This window comes from Lemur catta, chromosome 7, assembly GCF_020740605.2.
Source record: "Lemur catta isolate mLemCat1 chromosome 7, mLemCat1.pri, whole genome shotgun sequence".
NCBI lineage: Eukaryota > Metazoa > Chordata > Mammalia > Primates > Lemuridae > Lemur > Lemur catta.
This window is the reverse complement of record NC_059134.1, coordinates 55383680-55404109: the sequence shown is the minus strand read 5'-3', so window position 1 is coordinate 55404109 and position 20430 is coordinate 55383680. Positions and strand designations below refer to the sequence as shown.

At 35.8% G+C, this 20430-nt stretch overlaps 1 protein-coding gene across 2 annotated transcripts in view; it reads right to left on the bottom strand.

The window, feature by feature from the left end:
- Positions 1-1988: 1988 nt before the first annotated feature.
- RSF1 (remodeling and spacing factor 1) overlaps positions 1989-20430 on the bottom strand; it is a 119794-nt gene continuing 101352 nt past the window's right edge. For both annotated transcript variants that reach the window (XM_045557281.1, XM_045557282.1), the window contains 6 exons: positions 19954-20063; positions 13893-13960; positions 12649-12856; positions 10148-10368; positions 7639-7827; positions 1989-4555 (listed from right to left, as the gene is read on the bottom strand). In XM_045557281.1, the coding sequence (XP_045413237.1) occupies positions 3981-4555; positions 7639-7827; positions 10148-10368; positions 12649-12856; positions 13893-13960; positions 19954-20063 (1371 nt within the window). In that variant the 3' untranslated portion in view covers positions 1989-3980. The remainder of the gene's footprint in view (positions 4556-7638; positions 7828-10147; positions 10369-12648; positions 12857-13892; positions 13961-19953; positions 20064-20430) is intronic.

Below are 20430 nucleotides of genomic sequence, written 5' to 3'. Positions count from 1 at the left end.
GTATGTATTTATACATACCCACACACATATACATACACACCATTTAAACAAAAGATCTGGGTCTCTGGATACTTGTTCAATAGTTATGAGGCAACACCTTGAATTATGGACCTGTTCCGCTATGTTGATAAAGAGTGGAATTCGTGACTTTTTCTGAATATTAAATCTATAGATTCATTATGTTCCTTACAGTTGTATGCTAGAACTAGAACGTGATTAACATCTCTTGTGCTCACAAACAAGCTAAAAAGGCATTCCTTGTGACAAAAGACATTCCATCAATCCCACTTAAAAATAGCTAACATTTCCCTATCATATTAACTCGCAATTTAAACAAGTAAATGTCCATATTTTTCTTAATATATGTACTTTGCTCAAATGTATATTATGGGATGGGTTTTATCACCCAAAAAGTGAAAACTGGACAGTGTGTAAAATCCTTTCAAAATTAACTGATTTAAAAATCATTTTTTCAACATTTGTTAGCAATTGAAGTTCTTGGTTCTTTGGCAGGTCAATTAAAAAAAATAGATTACCAGTAGACATGGATTTACTCTAAGTGAAACTCACCTTTATCCTCGGAATCTGCAACCTTGAGCATTTGGAAAAAGGATGTCAAGGAAACCCAACCTTAATATATCATTTATATTCTTGAAAATATCTCTGCCATCATTTTGCATTAATGTGCCAACAATGGAAAATGTTCTATATTAAACACCATTTCATCAGCACAAATGTACAAAATCAAAATGTGTATTATCAATCTGAGTCCTTTTCACATATATTTCGATTCAAAGCTTCTGCTTTGTGAAAATTTGGCTAGTTTTCAAACCTTTACAGAGATTGCAAACCAAATGTACTGAATGCTAAGCTACATCTCCCCTTAACACATTTGCTGTAGACTAGGGATTCCAACTTGTATTTTTTAAAAAAGGGTTTAAATTATTAAAGGGCTCTATCATATAGTAAATATTGTGAATCTAAATCCATGATTACTTCTCTAACAAGGATCCAAGATGGCCTAAACTCTAGATCAGTTACTGCTTTCCTATACTTTCTCTAGTTCCTAATGACTGTATGTACCTTTGGATATAGAACATTTATGTTTTTCCATATTTTGGTTTTTTTTCCCTCCACTTCAAGGTATATTCAGAGTGAATATTCAGTGAACATAGGTTCTTTGACCTATCTAAACACCCAGCAGCATAATTGTTTTTGAACTGTTCAAAATTTAATCACCTATAATCAATCTATCTGCATAATAAAAATTTACATTTATCAGCTGCTTGGATTAGATTCTTGGTAGATGACCTATAGTTAATTGGTTTAATCAAAATATAAGGTGAGAAGGAATACACTCACTATCAAGTTGACAAACACTTATTCAAGTTTGGTAAATATCAGGCAGCAAAAGTGGTATCATAACCCATGTCAGTAGGACATCTGCTAATGGAATACTCAGTCTTTACTATGATAAAAATTACCCTCGGCTTTCTATAGCAGAAGAGTAAAAAAAGTTCCTTATTTCACATTAGGCATCCTGTTAAAATAAATTATTTCATTTAATACTACTTCTGATCACTTGGCTTAACTGAGGAGTAGAACTAATAGGTGGAAGAAGCTGGTATGTCCAGAGGTAGAGACAGGGTACATAGGAGAGTTTCTACACGATAGTGGCTTTACCCAGCTGCAGAAAGAAAACGGTAGAGGGAGAATGGGTGGCAGGGAAAGCAACCTGTACATTCGAACCACTTACCTTGCACTAGTAGGAATCCTTCTATATTGCCTGCCTGTTTTAGATAGTTAAAATGGTTAAAATTCTTAGCTGACTTTCAAATAAATAAAATAAACCTAGCCAGAAAAGAGTTTCTGTAAGCGAATGTGGCTCCTTCCAAAGCCCTACTTTACTCTCTGTGAATGAAAGCCCTTCCCTCCCTTCCAGTGAAACATTGTCTCAAAATAAAAATCACAACTTGCTTGGAACCACATGCTATTGATGCATCCTATTATTAGGCTGCTTTCGTTATTTTATTTTTTATACAGATACATATACATTGCTAGAATCAAAGCAAAAATATTAATGGGCAGGTACTACAGAACTAAAGTGAAACAAAAGAACCAACACCAACTGAAAAACAACAGCTATAAGCTTCCAAGGCCAAAGGATGAGACCTAGGGCAACACCTGTTGAGGAAGGAAAAGGAGTATAACGTTCCTAGAGAGGTATTTAAGATGCAAGTCTAATGCCAGCTTTTTAATAACAAAAAAGAGAAGTGCTTTACTATATACTGACTAGCACATATAATACTTAATCTAGAAAGAAAAATTAATGAAGTTCCTTGGGCCAGCAGCAGATATGGTGTGCCCATTGCCGGCAACAGACACAACACTGGAACAGAAAAACCCAAATCCCAGGGCAAAAGTATTCACAGAAGTAATGGTTGAAAGTTTCAGAATTTGACAGATAAGGTTTAATCACAAATGCTACACTCTGTACAATGTTATGGCTCTGCCTGAAATTTTACAGCTATAACAGAAACTAAGTAAGATAAAAGTTCCTATTTTAGTGTCAATTACGTTAGATATTTAGTTACAAATCCCTTTTTCTGGAAACAAAGGGCCTATCTTTTTTCAAAGTGTTGAGATGTTTGAAATGGATGTCATGCCTATTAAGTATATCGGCAGTTCTCATTCAACTCTATGTTGGTTGTGTGACTATTAATGAATTTTAATAGAAGCCTAATGGCCAAAGGCCAAAACTACATTCAAACCCTGCTAATATATCCAGGCAGATAGGAAATTCTCTCTCTTTCTCACTCACACACACACACACACACACACACACACACACACACACACACACAAACTCAAACTAAAAACCTCCCAAAGGAACTGCTTTGTTTGTAGACTTCAATTTGAAGTAGATACTAAGGGTAAGAATAGACCAGTTAAAATTCACCTGAAAATCCCTTCCCCGTTTTTAAATGTGCTAAAATACTGCTGTCAGCTTAGCATCTCTTCATGTATGTTATATATAGATGTGTTTCTTTCAAAATGATATTCCATATATTTAAACATCAAGTGGCCAGAAGACAAGAGTTACACTACTGGCAAAGTTTACATTCCACCTAGGCCTTAAGAAAGACCACACCCATTTCATTAATAACTCTCCATCAGATATAGTGTATTAGAGGCCACCTTATCACCACTGCATAAGGCTATTTAAAAAATTTGCTAGCACAGTCTGGTTGTCAAAGCTTCATTATACATTTTACTGTACAAATGCTTTTCAGATGATTTTATTTTTTTAAACAAGAAATCCCGCTGTAACAGAAACTTAGGTTAAAGGTTCTTATGATGGTACTTTCACGATCTCTTCTTTATTAAGTGTGGTTATCTCCAGTAGTAAACAAGTTGATTTCACGAAAGCTGTTACTAAACGACTTATGTATGATGTTATCTACAATTCTCAAACTGTAACAGTACAGACTTGAACTTTTAAACAGTCTGTTAATCATCATCTATGCCATGAATGTTTAAATATAATATATATTTAATATGAAAAAGCTAAAGCACAAGTGCTTTCTCCCACCCCTAAATTCTGTTTTGGGCCCTCACAGATTTGGAATGCATTCTTATCCACCCTTTTTCACAAAGTCAGGAGAGCTCAGGAAATATAAAGTCAAAAATATACAAATCTTTGTTGTTATTATAATAAGATTTTTTTTTTCCATGAATGAAATTACCAAGGACCATGAACTTGGAAAAAGAAAATCAAAAGGAATTTACAGCAATTATTTATCTTCAAAGTTCAAAACTGGTCACTTCACAGAAAGACTTCAGGATTTGTTGAAATTTTTCTTCTAAAAAGTCATTCTGTAGTGGAGTTTTCTAGGAAAAAATTAAACAGCTTTTAATAACTGGCCCGCTGGTGTGAGAGCTACCGTGGAATAAATTAGCACAAAAATGGAAAAAAAGTCTTATAATTGTTCACTGTTACAGACATAATCAACAAGGTCAGTCACTCTCAAAAGCTCATCTTCCTCCTCTTCTGGTGCCCCTGCCTCCTGCCCACCACTTGTCCCATTGGGGGCTAGGCTTGCACTGGCTGTGCTGTTGTCCTTGGGGGTCTGAGGCTTCTCAGTTGGCTTGCCAATCAAGTTCTCAATGGCTTTGCCTGGACTCTGTCCATTGGTAGAAGGTAAGTCCACTAAGCTATAGTCCAATGGGCTCCCCACTTTGCCTACATTTTCAAAGTCCTCTTCATCATCACTTTCTATCCGGTAGGGCTTCTTGGTGCTTTCTTGTTCTGAGGGCAGGACCCTTGGCTGGCTGTGACAGGCAGGCTGATCTGCATCTCCATGAGCATTGTCACAACTCTCTTCCTCGTCTGTCTCAATCTGGTGTAGCCGTTTGCGGGACGGTTTGCCTTCTTCTTCCTCCTCTTCCTCATCCGCTTCTGAATACTCATCTGTACTTCGGCCCCGCTTTCGAACTGACCGCTTTGATTCTTTAGCTAGCTCATCATCTTCAGAATTCTTGGACATATAGCTCTCTAGAATAAACAGCACATTTAAGCCATTGACACAGTTAACCATAAATGGATTTAAGTAATTCTCCCTTTCCTCCCTGTATTCACCCCATGTCCTACTCTCAGACTTGCTTGTACATTAATATTCCCCTTCAATAATTGGCCTGATTTCTCTCATCTCAGTCCCAGTAGGAATATGATTCATACTGTACTTTACCTATGATTTTAGGCAAGAGTGGATTTCCTGGGGAAGAAAACTGATGATCCTTGAATTAAATGAAGATAGTCTAGTCACAAACTAAGAAACTCCTTACCACTAGTCCTCAAATTAGGGAATCATGTAAGCATACTGACAAGGAAAAATTAAAATTGGGCACCCAACTCTGTACATCTGAAACACTGTGCCAACTCTCATCTCGTTATTAAATGCCTTTGGTAGTCTTAAATGTCTTTTCTTTTTTGGCTATACAGTCAGCCCTCTGTACCCACGGATTCAACCAACCACTGATGGAAAATATACATACAAAATAAAAATGGATGGTTGCATCTGAACTGAACATGTATAGACTTTTTTTCCTTGTCATTATTCCCTAAACAATATAGTATAAAAACTATTTACATAGCATTTACATTGTATTAGGTATTATAAATATCCTAGAGATGATTTAAAGTATATGGGGGGAGGTATGTAGGTTATATGCAAATACTACAGCATTTTATATAAAGGACTTGAGCATCCATGCATTTTGGTATCTGCGGGAGTCCTGGAACCAATCCTGCATGGACACTGAGGGATGACTGTACTTACATCTTAATAGATCTCACCTAATCTCATGACTTTGCATATCATCTTTATGTTGATGACGTTCATATTTGTTTTAGGCAACCACTAAATTCCAGGCTAGTGTTATCAAACCACCTACTCAACATCTATGCTTGGATATCTAAATAGGCTTCTCAAACCTAATGTGCCCCAAACTGAGTTCCTAAACCACCTCCTTAAATCTGCAGCACTGTGGTCTCCACAATCTTAGGTTTGTTCTTCCAATTGCTCAGTTATCCTTGTTTACTTTCTTTCTCTCATCTAACCCAACAGTATATACTTTGGGTTTACCTTTCAAACATATCCATAATTTGACTGCTTTTCATCCGTTTACTGCTACTGTCCTCATCCCTCCCACCCTAATATCTCACCTGGACTATTTCAATAACTGCCCAACTGGTCTCCTAGCTTCTGCCTTTAACCCCTTCAATCTATTCATAACACAACTACCGTAGCAAATTAAAACCTAAGTCAGATCATATCACTCCTTTACTCAAAGTCTTCCAGTTGTTTCTCATCTCACACAAAATAAAACCCAGAGTATACACATGGCCTACTCTGTGCTATCCAATATGGTAGACACTAGTTACCTGTGGTTATTTTAAGTTTAAATTAATTAAGATTAATTAAACTTAAAAATTCAGTTCCATGGTTATACTAGCTACATTTCAAGTATTCAATAGGGACATGAGATTAGTGGCTACTGTACTGATCAGCACAAGTATAGAAAATTTCCATCACTGCAGAAAGTTCAGCTGGACAGTGCTTTTTCATCAGAAGTTAGCAAATTTTTTCTGTAAAGGGCAGGCTCTAAAGTCTCTGTCACAACTACTTTACTTTTTGTGAAAGCGGCATAGACAATTTGTAAACAAATAGGAGTGATGGTCTTCCAATAAAACTCGCTTTGCAAAAAGGTTATTTATATAAACAGGTGGGCTGTGATTTACTGTTGCTCTATCTGATCTGGTTCCTGCTAATCTCTTTCCTTCATCTTGTTACTCTTCCCCTTACTCATTCTGCTCCAACAATCCTGGAATCCCTTCTGTTCCCTGATCATGAGGGAGGCCTTGCCTCAAGGCCTTCACATTTGTTGTTCCATCTGCCTGTATCACCCTTCTTTCAGATAACTGCATGACTCATATACATTGTTTCCTGAAGTCTTCACTCAAATGTTGTCTTCTTAGTGAGGACTTCCTTTAGTTAAAACCTGAATTCCAAATATTCTTCCTTATTTATAAGCATTTATTTTATTTATTGTCTTTTCCCTTCCAACTGAAATAAGAGTTACATAAGGGCTATTTTGTTCACTGTTTTATTCCAGTGCTTAGGATAGGGCCTAGTTCAATAAATATTTGTTTTTAATGGTTAAATTAGTAAACATGTTTGTCTTTATGCCATAGGAAGATAAATATACACTCAAAAAGATGTTCACCTCCCTTCTTTAGCCTCCCATATCCAAACATTTTTTTCTCCTTTCTCTCCTGGCTTGGGCTCAAATTTTATTGAAGTTTAATCTATGAAAGCCACCAATCTTCAAAACAGACCATAAACAATGGTGAATTAAATATATAAAAAAGAAAAGTGGAAAGGTCATTTAAAATGAGTTTGGGCAGAGCTCTAAAATAACTACAAAGATTAAATGGAGGCTGGACGCCTATATTCCAGCTACTGGGGAGGCTGAGGCAGGAGGATTGCTTGAGGCCAGGAGTTCAAGGCTATAGTGCGCTACAATCACACCCGTGAATAGACACTGCACTCCAGCCTGGGCAACACAGTGAGAACCCATATCTAAAAATCAAAATCAAGTCAAATCAAATCACAAATTCATATATTAGAGCTTTTCTTGCACTTCCAGTATGGGGCACAGCTAAAGCTATTAAAAAATAAAACAGTTACCAACTGAAACTCACAGTTAAGGCTGAGAGACAGTAGGCATTTTGGCTGAAACTATTCAACTACTCAGGGCACTGGAAGTTATTTGAAAATGAGGGCCATGAATAATAGGGAGGAGAAAGGAAAAAGGAGAGTAAATCTTGATCAGATCACAATTTTCTGAGACTCTTCTAGTTTTAATGAAAAAAATTATTGCCATGGAAATCTTAAAAATTACTTTTATCAAGTATTATTTAATGAAACTATAATTAGTGACCAGGCACAAAATTATGGGTTTTTTACAAAAATATGAATTTTAAAGAAATGGGACAGAATCACAATAGGGAATTCACTTTGTAACATTTACTTTTGCTTTGTCCAGACTTCTATAAATAGGATATCTATTCCTTACCTTCACTCTCTGAGCTGGAAAGTCTGCGCTTGTGAACTCGTCTTATTTCTTTACCACGTCGTAAACTCTTCTGGGAACCCTCACTTTCTGAATCTTCTTTGTAGTTAATCTGTCTTTTTTGGTTTCTCCTTGACCGCCTTCGACGAGTTTCTACAAAATCATCACTAAAATCATCGCTGAAGTCACTTTCTATTAAAAAAAAAAAAAGGAAAGAAAAGGAAATCAAGTATAAAATTTAAGTCCATTAAGTAGAAATGTGGCTAGCTTAGGTTATAAAAATGTAAAACTACTAAGCAGAGTTTGGTCATAAAAATTAAATGAATAATAATTTTTATAAGTCTCATTTTTTTAATAATGAGTCAATCTATGGGGGTCTTTAATGCCAAACCTCACAAATGTATACTGTTAGCAGTTAATCCTGAAGATCAGGAAATGTTTTATACTTTTTAAAAAATAATCCTTATTGCATTTGACCTGGTCAGGTACACAGCTGCCACAACTTCTCTTCCTAGTGGACAGTTACCAGAATATGTCTCCTGATAATCTGCTGGTCCTACCTGTGGCTATACTCATAATGTACTGCAGAGGGTAAACCCTCTAACTAAAGAAAACTCACAAACCCATTCCAAAAAAGTACAGAATTGAAGTTATATTTTTGGCTTTTCTCCATGTGGAATAAAAACCTGCTAAATAAAGCACACAGGGCTACTTAAACTCTCAAAGTATTGCTAAATAGCATTATTCTTGTTTATTATCTCTGATCAATAAACCAGAGTGATACTATGGCATTATGTCACAGCTATTTTTCAGAGTGCTAACAAATTCCACTGAATTCTCACATACAAGCTTGTTGTTCTCTAATGGGTTTCAAATATTTCAAAATAGCTAGCCAATAGGTTTAAAGGATTCCCACTGGCCAAATCGAACCTAAATAGTGATAGTAATGTAGTATATCCACTGACTAAAATAAGAATTCACAAGACACATTGATGTAAACAAATACATACATAGAGAAGGGAAAGTTCTTCCTTACAGAACTAATAAACATATAAGAGGTATGGTGGAGTTAGAAAATCATCAGTAGATACTAAAACTAATAGATGAAATATCTTGTAAGGACTGAGATATTTACAGTCTCAAATTCCCACAAATAACTTACTAATTACAAGAAAAAAAAATAGCAAAGCATATCTTGAAATTTAATTACTAAGAAACAGAAAAACCAAACTGAGGGACACTTTACAAAATAACTAATTATGTATTCTTTAAAAATGTCAAGATCAACAGTCAAGGTCAATAAAAACAAAATATGAGGAACATTCAAGATTTAAAAAGACTAAAGAGACAGAATAAATGCAATGTATAATCCTAGATTGGATCCTGGGCTAGGAAAAAAAAATATGAAGGACAATATTGAGATAGCTGATGAAATTTGAATGTGTAATGTTGATTAGATAATAGCATTATATCAATGTTAAAATTTCTGTCTTCGATAATTGTACTGTGGTTATATAAGAAATGTCCTTGTTCTTAGGAAATAATCACTGATAAAGGGGCATGACATCAACACTTATTTCAAAGGTTTAGAAAAAAAGATATTAAAACAAAAAAGAGCCAGGCTTGGTGGCTTATCCATCAGCCCAGCAGTTTGGAAGGCCGAGGCAGGAGGATCACTTGAGGCCAGGAGTTTAAGACCACCTGGGCAACACAGTGAGACCTCGTCTCTACAAAAACAAAAAATTAAAAATTAGCCATGTGTGGTTGCATATGTCTATATTCCTAACTACTCAGGAGGCTGAGGTGGGAGTATCACTTGAGCCCAGGAGTTTGAGGCTATAGTGAGTTATGACGGCACCAATGCACTCCAGCCCAGGCGACAAAGCAAGACTCCATCTCGAAAGAAAAGAAAACAAAAGAAAAGGAAAACAAAAACAAAAACAAAAAAACCCCAAACCCCCAAGAATAGCCAGAGTCAGGGACATAATTCTCATATCAGTGGCACTTCTCCGTTAAAATGACAGCTACCAATTTGCCAATTACATAAAGCGTTCATATCTTTTCTTTTAGCTGTTGTGCCTCTCACTATATAGTCAGTAAATAGGGATAAGCACAAGCTATAATAACATCAACCACTGCTAATTTATAAAAGCTACTGAATCACTGATTATGGTCTAAATAGGAGAGGTAATTGATATTCTTCCCTTTCTGATAGCTGGGCATCTGAGGAAAATGTTCTCAGTTTATTGAGAATGTCTCCCAAGGAACACTTACAAAGATAAAGGTTAGGCATGGAAGCCCTTGGTAGGTAATAAAAGGACTCATCACAATACTAAAATGAACGTAGTATCAAGTTAACATATTGATCTGTATATACTTTTCTCAGATGTGCTTTATATGAAAAATTCAGTGACTAGTGAGTCTTAAGAATGGAATTTTATTTTAAGAACTTGACTCCAGAAGTCATAATAATTTCTCACGTTGGTATGATATGAATACAAGTTATTTTTACCAGAGTCTCTACTATTCTCCTCAGATTCTTCCTCTTCATCGTCATCAGAGTACTTTTTCTTTGGAGTCTTCCTCCGCAAACGCCTGCTTTGCCTCATTGGCCGGGAAGGGTGTCGCCTCAGTCTACGGCTACAGAAATCAGTATCGCTGTCATCATTAGATGGTGGATCTTCTTCACTTTCATCTGGGTTTTCATCAGATACAACAAACTCATCTTGAGATCTGTCCAAAATAAACCAGAGAAATTATGATGGTATACTTTCAATAGTGAACCCATTTTTGAGTTCTGAGTTCAAAATCTGTTGAGTCCAGGGAATCATTAAGTAACATATAGTGCAATATATCTGGATAATTCTATCAAACACCCTGTTTATAAAATGGAGAAATCATTTTATCCTTCTCTTGGGAGGGGTGATAAAGATGAATTGATGCCGATTTTCGTACTTAAATTGCTTTGACCTCTTGGGATGTACCCAATGTACCTTAACACATTGACTGCCACAGTAGAAAAAAAATTTTTTTTCCTTGGGGCCATGGTGTTTTATTACGAAAATAGAATAAAAACTTTGAAGACAAAATGATGCCTTCTAGAAGAATTTGAACATCAGCAGAAGGAGCTGGAGAAAGTCTGCAACCCTATCATTACCAAGCTGTACCAGAGTGCAGGAGGCATGCCAGGGGGAATGCCAGGAGGAATGCCTGGTGGCTTCCCAGGTGGCGGAGCTCCTCCTTCTGGTGGTGCTTCCTCAGGCCCCACCATTGAAGAGGTCGATTAAGCCAACTCAAGTATAGATGTAGCATTGTTCCACAGAGTAAAACATTGAAGGATCTAAATTTGTAGCAAATTATGTGGCAGATTAAAGTTGAGCTGCTATAGTAAATTACTGGGCATTCTCAATACTTGAATAATGGAACATGAGCACAGGGGAAGGAAATAACATTGCACTTTATAAACACTGTATTGTAAGTGGAAAATGCAATGTCTTAAATAAAGCTGTATTTAAAATTGGCATCATAAAAAAATGATCCCTTCTAATTTAATGAAAAATCTGTTATTTTTCATTGTTTTCCGTGTGTGAGTTATATGCAACTTGAAAAATAGTTCATGCAGGTCCCAAGGTAAAGAGACATGTAAGTTATTAATACATATACTTCATGAGGCTCTGGGCTCAAAACTAGCATGAGTTAATGTGTTAAATTCAACATGTCCAAAAGTGAACTCATTATTTCCCAACCTACTTCTTTCTTCTCTTCCCCAGCCTGATATTTGGTACCATCACCCATTGAGTAACTCAAACTAGACACCTGGTATTGAAACCTAGGCTATTAGGAGAAATATCCAAATATTTCCCTTTTCATTTCTCACATCTAATCAATTACTAATTCCTCCTGAGTCTACCTCTTAAAAGATAATTGCTCAAACCTGATTTCTCTTCTCTTTTTAGGCTTTCATCTCACCTAAAGTATAAAATCAACTCTCCAAATAGTTGTCTAATCTCTAGTCTCATTTCCCCAAATCTATTCTCCAAATGAATGCCAGGATGAATCTTTCTGAAGCAGAAATTTCACATTAGTCTCGTGTTTAAAACCCTGGAACCCTGGTTTTTCATCATTTTCAGGATAAAGTCAAAATTCTTACGCATGACAAATAAAACACTCCACAATTTGGTTCTTTTTAATCTTTTGGCCATATCTCCAGCAGGGCACTGTCTATGTCAGCCTCATATTCTTGCTATCCTTGAGCCACAAGGAGTTTCTCAAATATTCTATAAGATTGTATGGCTTACTACCTTGGACATGTGACTTCTCTGCTTGGAATGCCTTCTTTCCTCATCCTGCTTCTAATCCCAAACAGTCGGATCTGCCCAAACATCTATCCTTCAAATTTTGATCAAGGTTTACTTCTACTGTGAGGCTTTCTCTGACCTTCCTGGATTGAGCTAACTCTCCTCTGTACCCTAATTTCTGCTTTACCTCTATTTTAGTAGCAGTCACGCAGAATGACTTTGTGGTTCATATGCTCGCTTCCCCCACTAATAATCTGAAAGGAGAAACTTTGCAGTATTCTTTGAATACCTCCTCTGCACAGAAGCCTTTCCTGATTTTCCACACTGGATGACTTCCCCCATCCCAAACCACTATGAGTCACCAGAGAATAGTATCTAATTACTTATTTGTCACACATGACTAGGAACCCCTCATGGACCTGGTAGCAGAACAGAGGAACAGAAAAGGCTCTCAACAATGAAAGTTCAATTACAGTTATTCAAATTTAAATGTAATTTTGAATATTAAATAACCACAAGCCTACCGTTCTGTTTTAAAGTAAGAAGAACCAAAATTAGCATTCTTGAATCTGCTTTAAATATCCTGAAAGTAAACAGAGATAGTCTATGTGCATGAAGAACAAAAAACTCATCACAACATGGCCAAGCCTCTCTGCTAGCCCAGGGCTATTTAAGCTGGTATGTAGGGCTTGGGGTCTAGTGACAGACCACGCACCCATCACTGATCTTGAATTCATCCTCACTCTCTTCTTCATCCAGGTTGCTGTCACTGTCCAGATCATTTAGTCGCCGGCGTTTCTTCCTTCGAGCAGCAGCTGCCCTCTGGGGTCGTTTATTTTCTTTTCTTTCTTCATCCAAAATAGTAGAGATGTCTTTCCCACGATGACCTGTGATGGTGGAGATATCTTTTCCTCGGCCAACTCCTGAGTTTGGGGTGGGTAGGGGGAGAATAATTGCTTATTAAAAGCTTCCCTTAAACTTTTAGAGACAGTCCTTATTCATGTTTAGCAGCTTCTTCATTAGATTTATTTTCTTCCTACAAATATGCAGTTTTCTCACAACTTCAGATGGCAAAGCTCTCATCAAGAGAGAGTTTTAGCACTTGTTTATACTATTGAATGGAAGTTCACTATGTACAGAACCTCTAAAATTTTTATATAATTAATATGCCACAATATTCACCCTTCTAAAGTGTATAATTCAGAGATTTTTAGTATAGTCATAAAGTTGTGCAACCATCACCACTAACTAATTCCGGAACATTTTGATCACCCCAAGAAGAAACCTTGTACCTATAAGCAGTCATTCAAGAATCTCTTCTTGAAGGCTATCTTTTGAACAAGGCTTTAGAAAGAGGCCAATCGACTTTTTTAAAAACTATGTTTTCAGGACAGAAAAAGTGAGAATTCAGGAGTAAAGATGTAAATAAGGCACCAATCTCTTGAAAAGCTTGTGACTTCTTCAGTTCCTCTACAAACAGCCTATTTAATCCTTCCCAGAGTTTTCATTATAACTAAGTATAAAGCAGAATGTTCCATATCAGAGCATTGCCTATGTAGTGTTTTAATTAAACTGCTTTCAAATTTTTCTATTATTTTAATGCCCCCTCATAGGTTAATTTAAAGCAATCATTTAGATTCTGATTATCCATAATTTTGAGACTTTGTAGTATCAAAGACAACAAAAGTAAATTTTTTAATCTATGGAGGAACATCAACGTTTCATAACAGATCATAAAGCAAAACTACATTAAAAATACTTAGTATAATCTGAGTCTTTACACTGACACTGTGTCCATCTGGATCTGATACAAAGATTATTTTGGATCTGAGACAATGAACATAACTGGTGATTGTGACATACACTGGGGAGGAGAATAAAAAATATGATCACTACCCTAATTTATGAATTAACTTGTTGGCAGAGTTACATGAAGAAGAGAGAATGACAAACACATACCTCCTCCATCAGCCTCTTTGATATCATCTTCTATAGCTTCATCAATTGCTTCATCAAACTCATCAAATCTAAAATATACATAATGATCACATTATAGCCTGTCATATTTTTGATTTTTTATATAATTTTATTTCTTTCTTAAAAATATTTTTTTAAAGGGGAAGGGAGCGAAGAGAGGGGTTCCATTTCCCCCATTTTTTTTTTTCTTGAGACAGAGGTTCACTGTCACCCTGGGTAGAGTGCAGTGGTGTCATCATAGCTCACTGCAACCTCAAACTCCTGGGCTCAAGTGATCCTCCTGTTTTGGCCTCCCGAGTAGCTGGGACTATAGGCGTGTGCCACCACGCCCAGATAATTTTTCTATTTTTAGTAGAGACAGGGTCTCACTCTTGGTTAGGCTGGTCTCGAAGTCCTGAGCTCAAGCAATCCTCTCACCTCAGCCTCCCAGAGTGCTAGGATTACAGGCACGAGCCACTGTGTCTGGCCTGTTTTTGATTCTTAAAGATCATCTGAGAACACAGCTAGGTGCCACCTATGAACCAGAAAGCAAGCCCTCACAAGACACGAAACCTGTCAGTGCCTTGATCTTGGACTTCCTAACTACCAAAGCTGTGAAGAATAAATTTCTATTCTTTATAAGCTGTCCAGTTTATGGTTATTTTGTTATGGCAGCCCAAATGGACTAAGATAGTGTCAGCAAAAATTTTTATGAAGGGCCAAATAGTAAATTTTTTAGGCTTTTCACACTATACAGTTTCTGTTGTAGTACAAAAGCAGCCACAGACAGTATGTGAGTAAATGAACATGGCTGCATTCCAATAAAACTTTAAGAACACTGAAATTTGAATTATATGTAATTACCATATAATTTTCACAAAATATTATTTTACTTTTCATTCTTTTTTCAACCATTTATAAATGTAAAAATGATTTTTAGGTCACAGGCTATATAAAAACTAGCAGTGAGCTAGATTTGGCCCACAGGCCATAATTTGCTGACCTCTTATTATACAAATCATATGCCAAAGTAAGTCAAACAAAATAATGGTTCCACAAATAATATTATTAGGACCATATTATTATTGCTATTGAAAATTATATTATTATTACTGAAATTCATATACAGTTAAAATTTTAGAATTAGGCAAATGTGTTTTTTCTCAAAGAGCTGTTTCCCCTGACTTAAAGAAAAGGACCAAGACTAAATGATTCTTAAGATTTCCCCACAAATAAAACTCCTTTTACTTTAGGGCTCAGGTTATAAAAAGGATGAAGTAACTTGTCTAAAACTATGCTAAAAATGGTAATTACTAGCCCTCGGTGGCTATTTATATTAAAATTAGTTAAAATTTAAAATTTTGTTCCTAACTAGTCATATTTCAAGTACTCAACAGTCACATATAGCTACTGGCCACCATACTGGACATCAAAGAAACACAAAATTTTTATCACCAGAGTAAATTCTATTGGAGAGGGTGAGATTAAAGGTACAAAGTACACAGTGGATTAACAACAGCATCAAGTATAAAAGCTAGAGGCTGGGTACAAAGTCCTGTGCCTGTCATCCCAGCTACTCAGGTGGCTGAGGTAATAGGATTGCTTTAGTCCAAGAGTTTGAGTCTAGCCTGAGCAACACAGCAAGAGACCCTGTCTCTTTAAAAAAAAAAAAGAAAAAAGAAAAACGAGAACTAAAAGCTAAATATTTTGCCTTCCATCTTGAGAATATATAATTTCAGAGGACTCACAAGTTTCAGGTTAAGAACTCTTCTATAATGTACTTTTTAATGGTTGTGTGGTATCTTACTGATGTATTATAATTTAGTTAAAACCATTTACTTCCAGCTGTATACTGGCTTTTCCTTAAGATAAATTCTGAGAAAGTAAAAATCTGCATATGCATTTATTAGGGTAGAAGAACAGTTACAGAAAAAGCCAGATGCAAAGTTAACCAGAAATAGTATTTGTCCCCAAAGGACATGTTGTGGCTGTAAAGTGACATAACAACTTATTTCTCTGAATGACTACCTTCTTACCCACTAAGAAATTAATTTTCTAAAATCAGAAACCATCAGAAACTTCAGACATTTGAAATTATTTCAGTAAGAATGAAACATTACACTGCTGCCTGGAGGATCTAAGACATTTTTAACACAACTAAGCAGTCTTTGATTTACACCCCAGATGCAGAGCTCTGGATAAAAAATTTGTAGACACATCACTCCACGTATCTACCCTAACTTCATTGTTTCCAAGGAAACAGGATCTAGTGTCCGTACTGAAGTCCAGATCTGATATACCGACCCCTTTACAGAGTCCTGCTTTGCTTTGAGCCTTTACTATTCATTTGTTTCATTTACGTTTCATCTAAATGCTACCTTCTTCAAAATCTTATAGCAACTGTACTTTTTCTCTTGTTTGGTTAGATGTCCCAAAATTCCAATGTGAGATTTTGTTTGCCCACACATTTGTTCCTAATATATAAACATGCATATGTGTGCGTATACACACACATATATGTAATTTTTTTTTTTTTTGAGAGAGAATCTCGCTGTCACCTGAGCTAGAGTGCCATGGCGTTAAGCCTAGCTCACAGCAACCTCAAACTCCTGGGCTCAAGCGATCCTCCTGCCTCAGCCTCCCAAGTAGCTGGGACTACAGCTGCATGCCACCACAGCCCGGCTAATTTTTTCTATTTTTAGTAGAGGTGGGGTCTCATTCTTGTTCAGGGTTCAGGATGGTCTTGAACTCCCGACCTCAAGAGATCCTCCCACCTTGGCCTCCCAGGGTGCTTAGGATTACAGGCGTGAGCCACTATGCCCAGCCTGTTCCTGATATTCTTACTACAAATAAAATAATTGGCTTAAAGGACATACAAATTCTTCTTCTAAGGGTTGTAGCACAATTTATAACACAACCATGAAGTGAATTTTATCATTAAGGTTTCTTTCCTAATTGGGAAAAACAAAGTTACCTTCTTGTTCTTTTAATTTTGATTACTGAATATGGCCACATATTATTTTCATGTTTATTGGTCATATTTACTGTTCTTTTGTAAAGTACCAGTTTGCAGCCTTTGCCCATTTTTCAGCAAGTGTGTTCATCTTTTCTTACTGATTTGTTATTTTTACGTATTAAAGATTTTAACCTCTTTGTGACATGTTGTAATTATTTCTATCCTATCATAAGGTAAAGGGGAAATGAATAAGGGTACCATCACATCTCCAGTGAAGCCTCACTCAACAACCCCTGCCCACCAAATACCCAAACAAAAATGTTATCCTGTCTAGTTCTGGTCTCCAAAATAAATGAAATCTTAATTTTGCCTAAGTAATTGACCACCCAACAAAAAAAGCTTTATTCTTTTTTTTTTTTTTGAGACAGAGTCTCACTCTGTTGCTGCCCAGGCTAGAGTGAGTGCCGTGCCATCAGCCTAGCTCACAGCAACATCAAACTCCTGGGCTCAAGCGATCCTTCTGTCTCAGCCTCCCGAGTAGCTGGGACTACAGGCATGTGCCACCATGCCCGGCTAATTTTTTCTATATATATTTTTAGCTGTCCATATAATTTCTTTCTATTTTTAGTAGAAAAATAGAGGGGTCTCGCTCTTGCTCAGGCTGGTCTCGAACTCCTGAGCTCAAACAATCCACCCGCCTTGGCCTCCCAGAGTGCTAGGATTACAGGCGTGAGCCACTGCGCCAGGCCAAAAGCTTTATTCTTGACTTCAGTCATGTTAATGTCTACAGATATGCAAAACCATTGGAGATTATCATGTGAAATGCTACTATATTTCCATCATGAAAACATTATACTCATTGCATTTTTTAAAATTCATAAGCCATTCCTTTTTAATTTTAATTTTATTATAAGCAAACATTCTTTTGTTAATGTTGTTATATTAGTCTTTTTAAATTTTTAGCTAATCAAATATCTTTTCCATTATTGTCTCTGCCTAAGGCGTTATGCTTAAAAAGTTGCTCTTTACACTAAGAAAATAGGCTTTCTTTAAATCCTTTTGGGAAATAGGTACAGTATAGATAAATACATCATATAAAACATCTTGGGCTAAAAAACATAGTTTACCCTAAGTTTCTGTGTTACTGCCATATAATTTTGGAGCTGAAGGGATCGTTTGTGTTAATCCACCATCACAGATGAAGCAACCAAGACCAAGGGAAATGAACCATTTAAATATATATGGCTAATAAGTGGCATACTAATTTTAGTCTTCTGACCCATAATCCAATGCTCTCTCTAGTCAACTTGGATGTCATCCTCTTTGTTAGAAGCAATAAGACATGCAATTATAAACAATTATTAAATGATAGTAGTGATGAAATTCTAATAAAACAAATCTCTGCTTCTTTTAATAACCACAATTTCATCAGGACTGAAAGATAATACCATCAGTTCTGCCACAATACTTATTTTGAAAACGCAAATTTGTTCCAATGTGACTGATATATTATAAAACAATTAAGTATAATGTGTATTTCGTATTTGCTTATATGTGATTTTGTTTGTTAGAAATACTAGGTAGATACAGAAAACGGCACCTAACAGAACCAAGTTGCATAGGAATACACAAAATGCGCATAACTAAAATATCTACCAGCTTACCACATATGTTATAAACTATAGCCATTTGCATGTGATGGTACATCTTTCTGATTTCAGATAATCCTCTTTCTACCACCACATCATAATTTATAAACTATAACCCTCCACTTCCAGAAACAAACTTCAGGTATTTTCTCAATGTAAAATGCCTTATTTACTACATTATTTATATATTTCTTAACCATTTAACATATGTCAAATGACACTGCTATTTTTATTAAATTCCTATCTTTTTTTAATGCATCATTATTGATTTGAGTTTGAGGCTCTAACCTCGTATTTCCCATAATCCATATAGATTTTATTGTATAATTTTGCACAGCATAGTAATTTTTAGGAATATATATTATGTTACAGCAGAACTGACTTTACATTTGCACTTTCCATCCATGAGCTTTGACTTCATATATAGAATACTTTTTATTTTTCAAAGTATTTTTTTAAAGACTAAAATAGGCACTGTTCCCATATATACAAGGGATTTTATCCTTACTGCTCCCGCTGTATTTTATGAAGTTTTAACAATAATGACAGCTGAAAACTCAACACACAAAATTCTTCCATAATCACCGATGAAAGTTTATAAACAAGAAGCAAGGTCAGGGGGTGGGGAGAAAAATTTAAAAACCAAAAACTGGTCTGAAATAATTAAAATATAATTTATTTATTATTTGAGTGAGACAGTGTGATTTGGTGTAAAGAACACTAGATTAGCAAACAATCGGAAGGTAAGGTTTTAGTCTAGCTTAGCTACTAATAAAGTCACCATGGAAAAATATCTTTCTCTGGTATCTTTGGTGGCAGAAGGTAAACCAGATTGTATTTACTGATTCTTTCACTAGGCATTTATGGAGCAGTTACTATTTGTCAGCACTACACTACGTGTAGGTAACACAAGGCCATGTAAAACAGACGTGGCCCTTACCTTGAGCCTAATAGTCTTTTAGGGGAGAGAAATGTTAAACAAATCATTGTAACCACACACATCACAAATTGTAAGTGCTTTCAAGGAGAACAACTGGTTGCTATGAGGGCATATAATGGGGGGACTAGATCTAGAGAAGGTCAACAAGATAAACCCGGAAGAAAACTGCAGGGAAAGTAAGGGAAAATGTGGATGAGATGGAGCTAGAGAGGTAAGCAGAAATAAGACTATGCAGTGCCTTATGGACCTTGTTAAAAGCATCAATCCTTATCCCAAGCACTATAGAAATCTGACAAACTATGTTAAGCAGAAGAGGATGACATGAGTAGATTTATGTTTGGAAAAGATCACAATGTCTGCTCTAAAATTCTATGACTCTAAAGACAGAAGTTAAAAAATACATATACAATTGCTAATAATCACTGTGATGAGAAAAACATATATGTCTGGGTCATACTGTATAACTGAAAACCATTTTAATGCGCTCTTTCACTGTCAACATTTCCATATATTTCATACCTGTAACTTATACATTTCCGTGTCCTTGTTGACCGCCTTTCAAGCAAGTTTGCTTTGGATTTTTTTGAATCTTTTTTCTTTTCTTCCTGATCTTCAGAAAAATCTGGCTCCTTTAAAAATGTAAGTATATAGGTTATTACTTATGTTCCTTGGAATTAATAGTTTTGTAAACACCATATGTGCAACACATGTGAAAGGTTTGAAAATGTTTGAGATGATCCTCTTAAAACTGAATAAACATGGCAACACTAAGTATATAGATTAGAAAAGACTACTGGGGATCTATACTAAAATACACTTCTGTGAGTTTATAATTACTACTTGTTTTAAAACAATTATGATGAAGTTTTTCCATTGATATATCTTTTAACAAATTAAATTTGACACAGAAAATATTTAACAGATATGCCAAATGAATGAAATGATGGATTTAGAAGAAAGGGGTTGATGTTGAAGGAAGGTAACTTGACAGGCTAT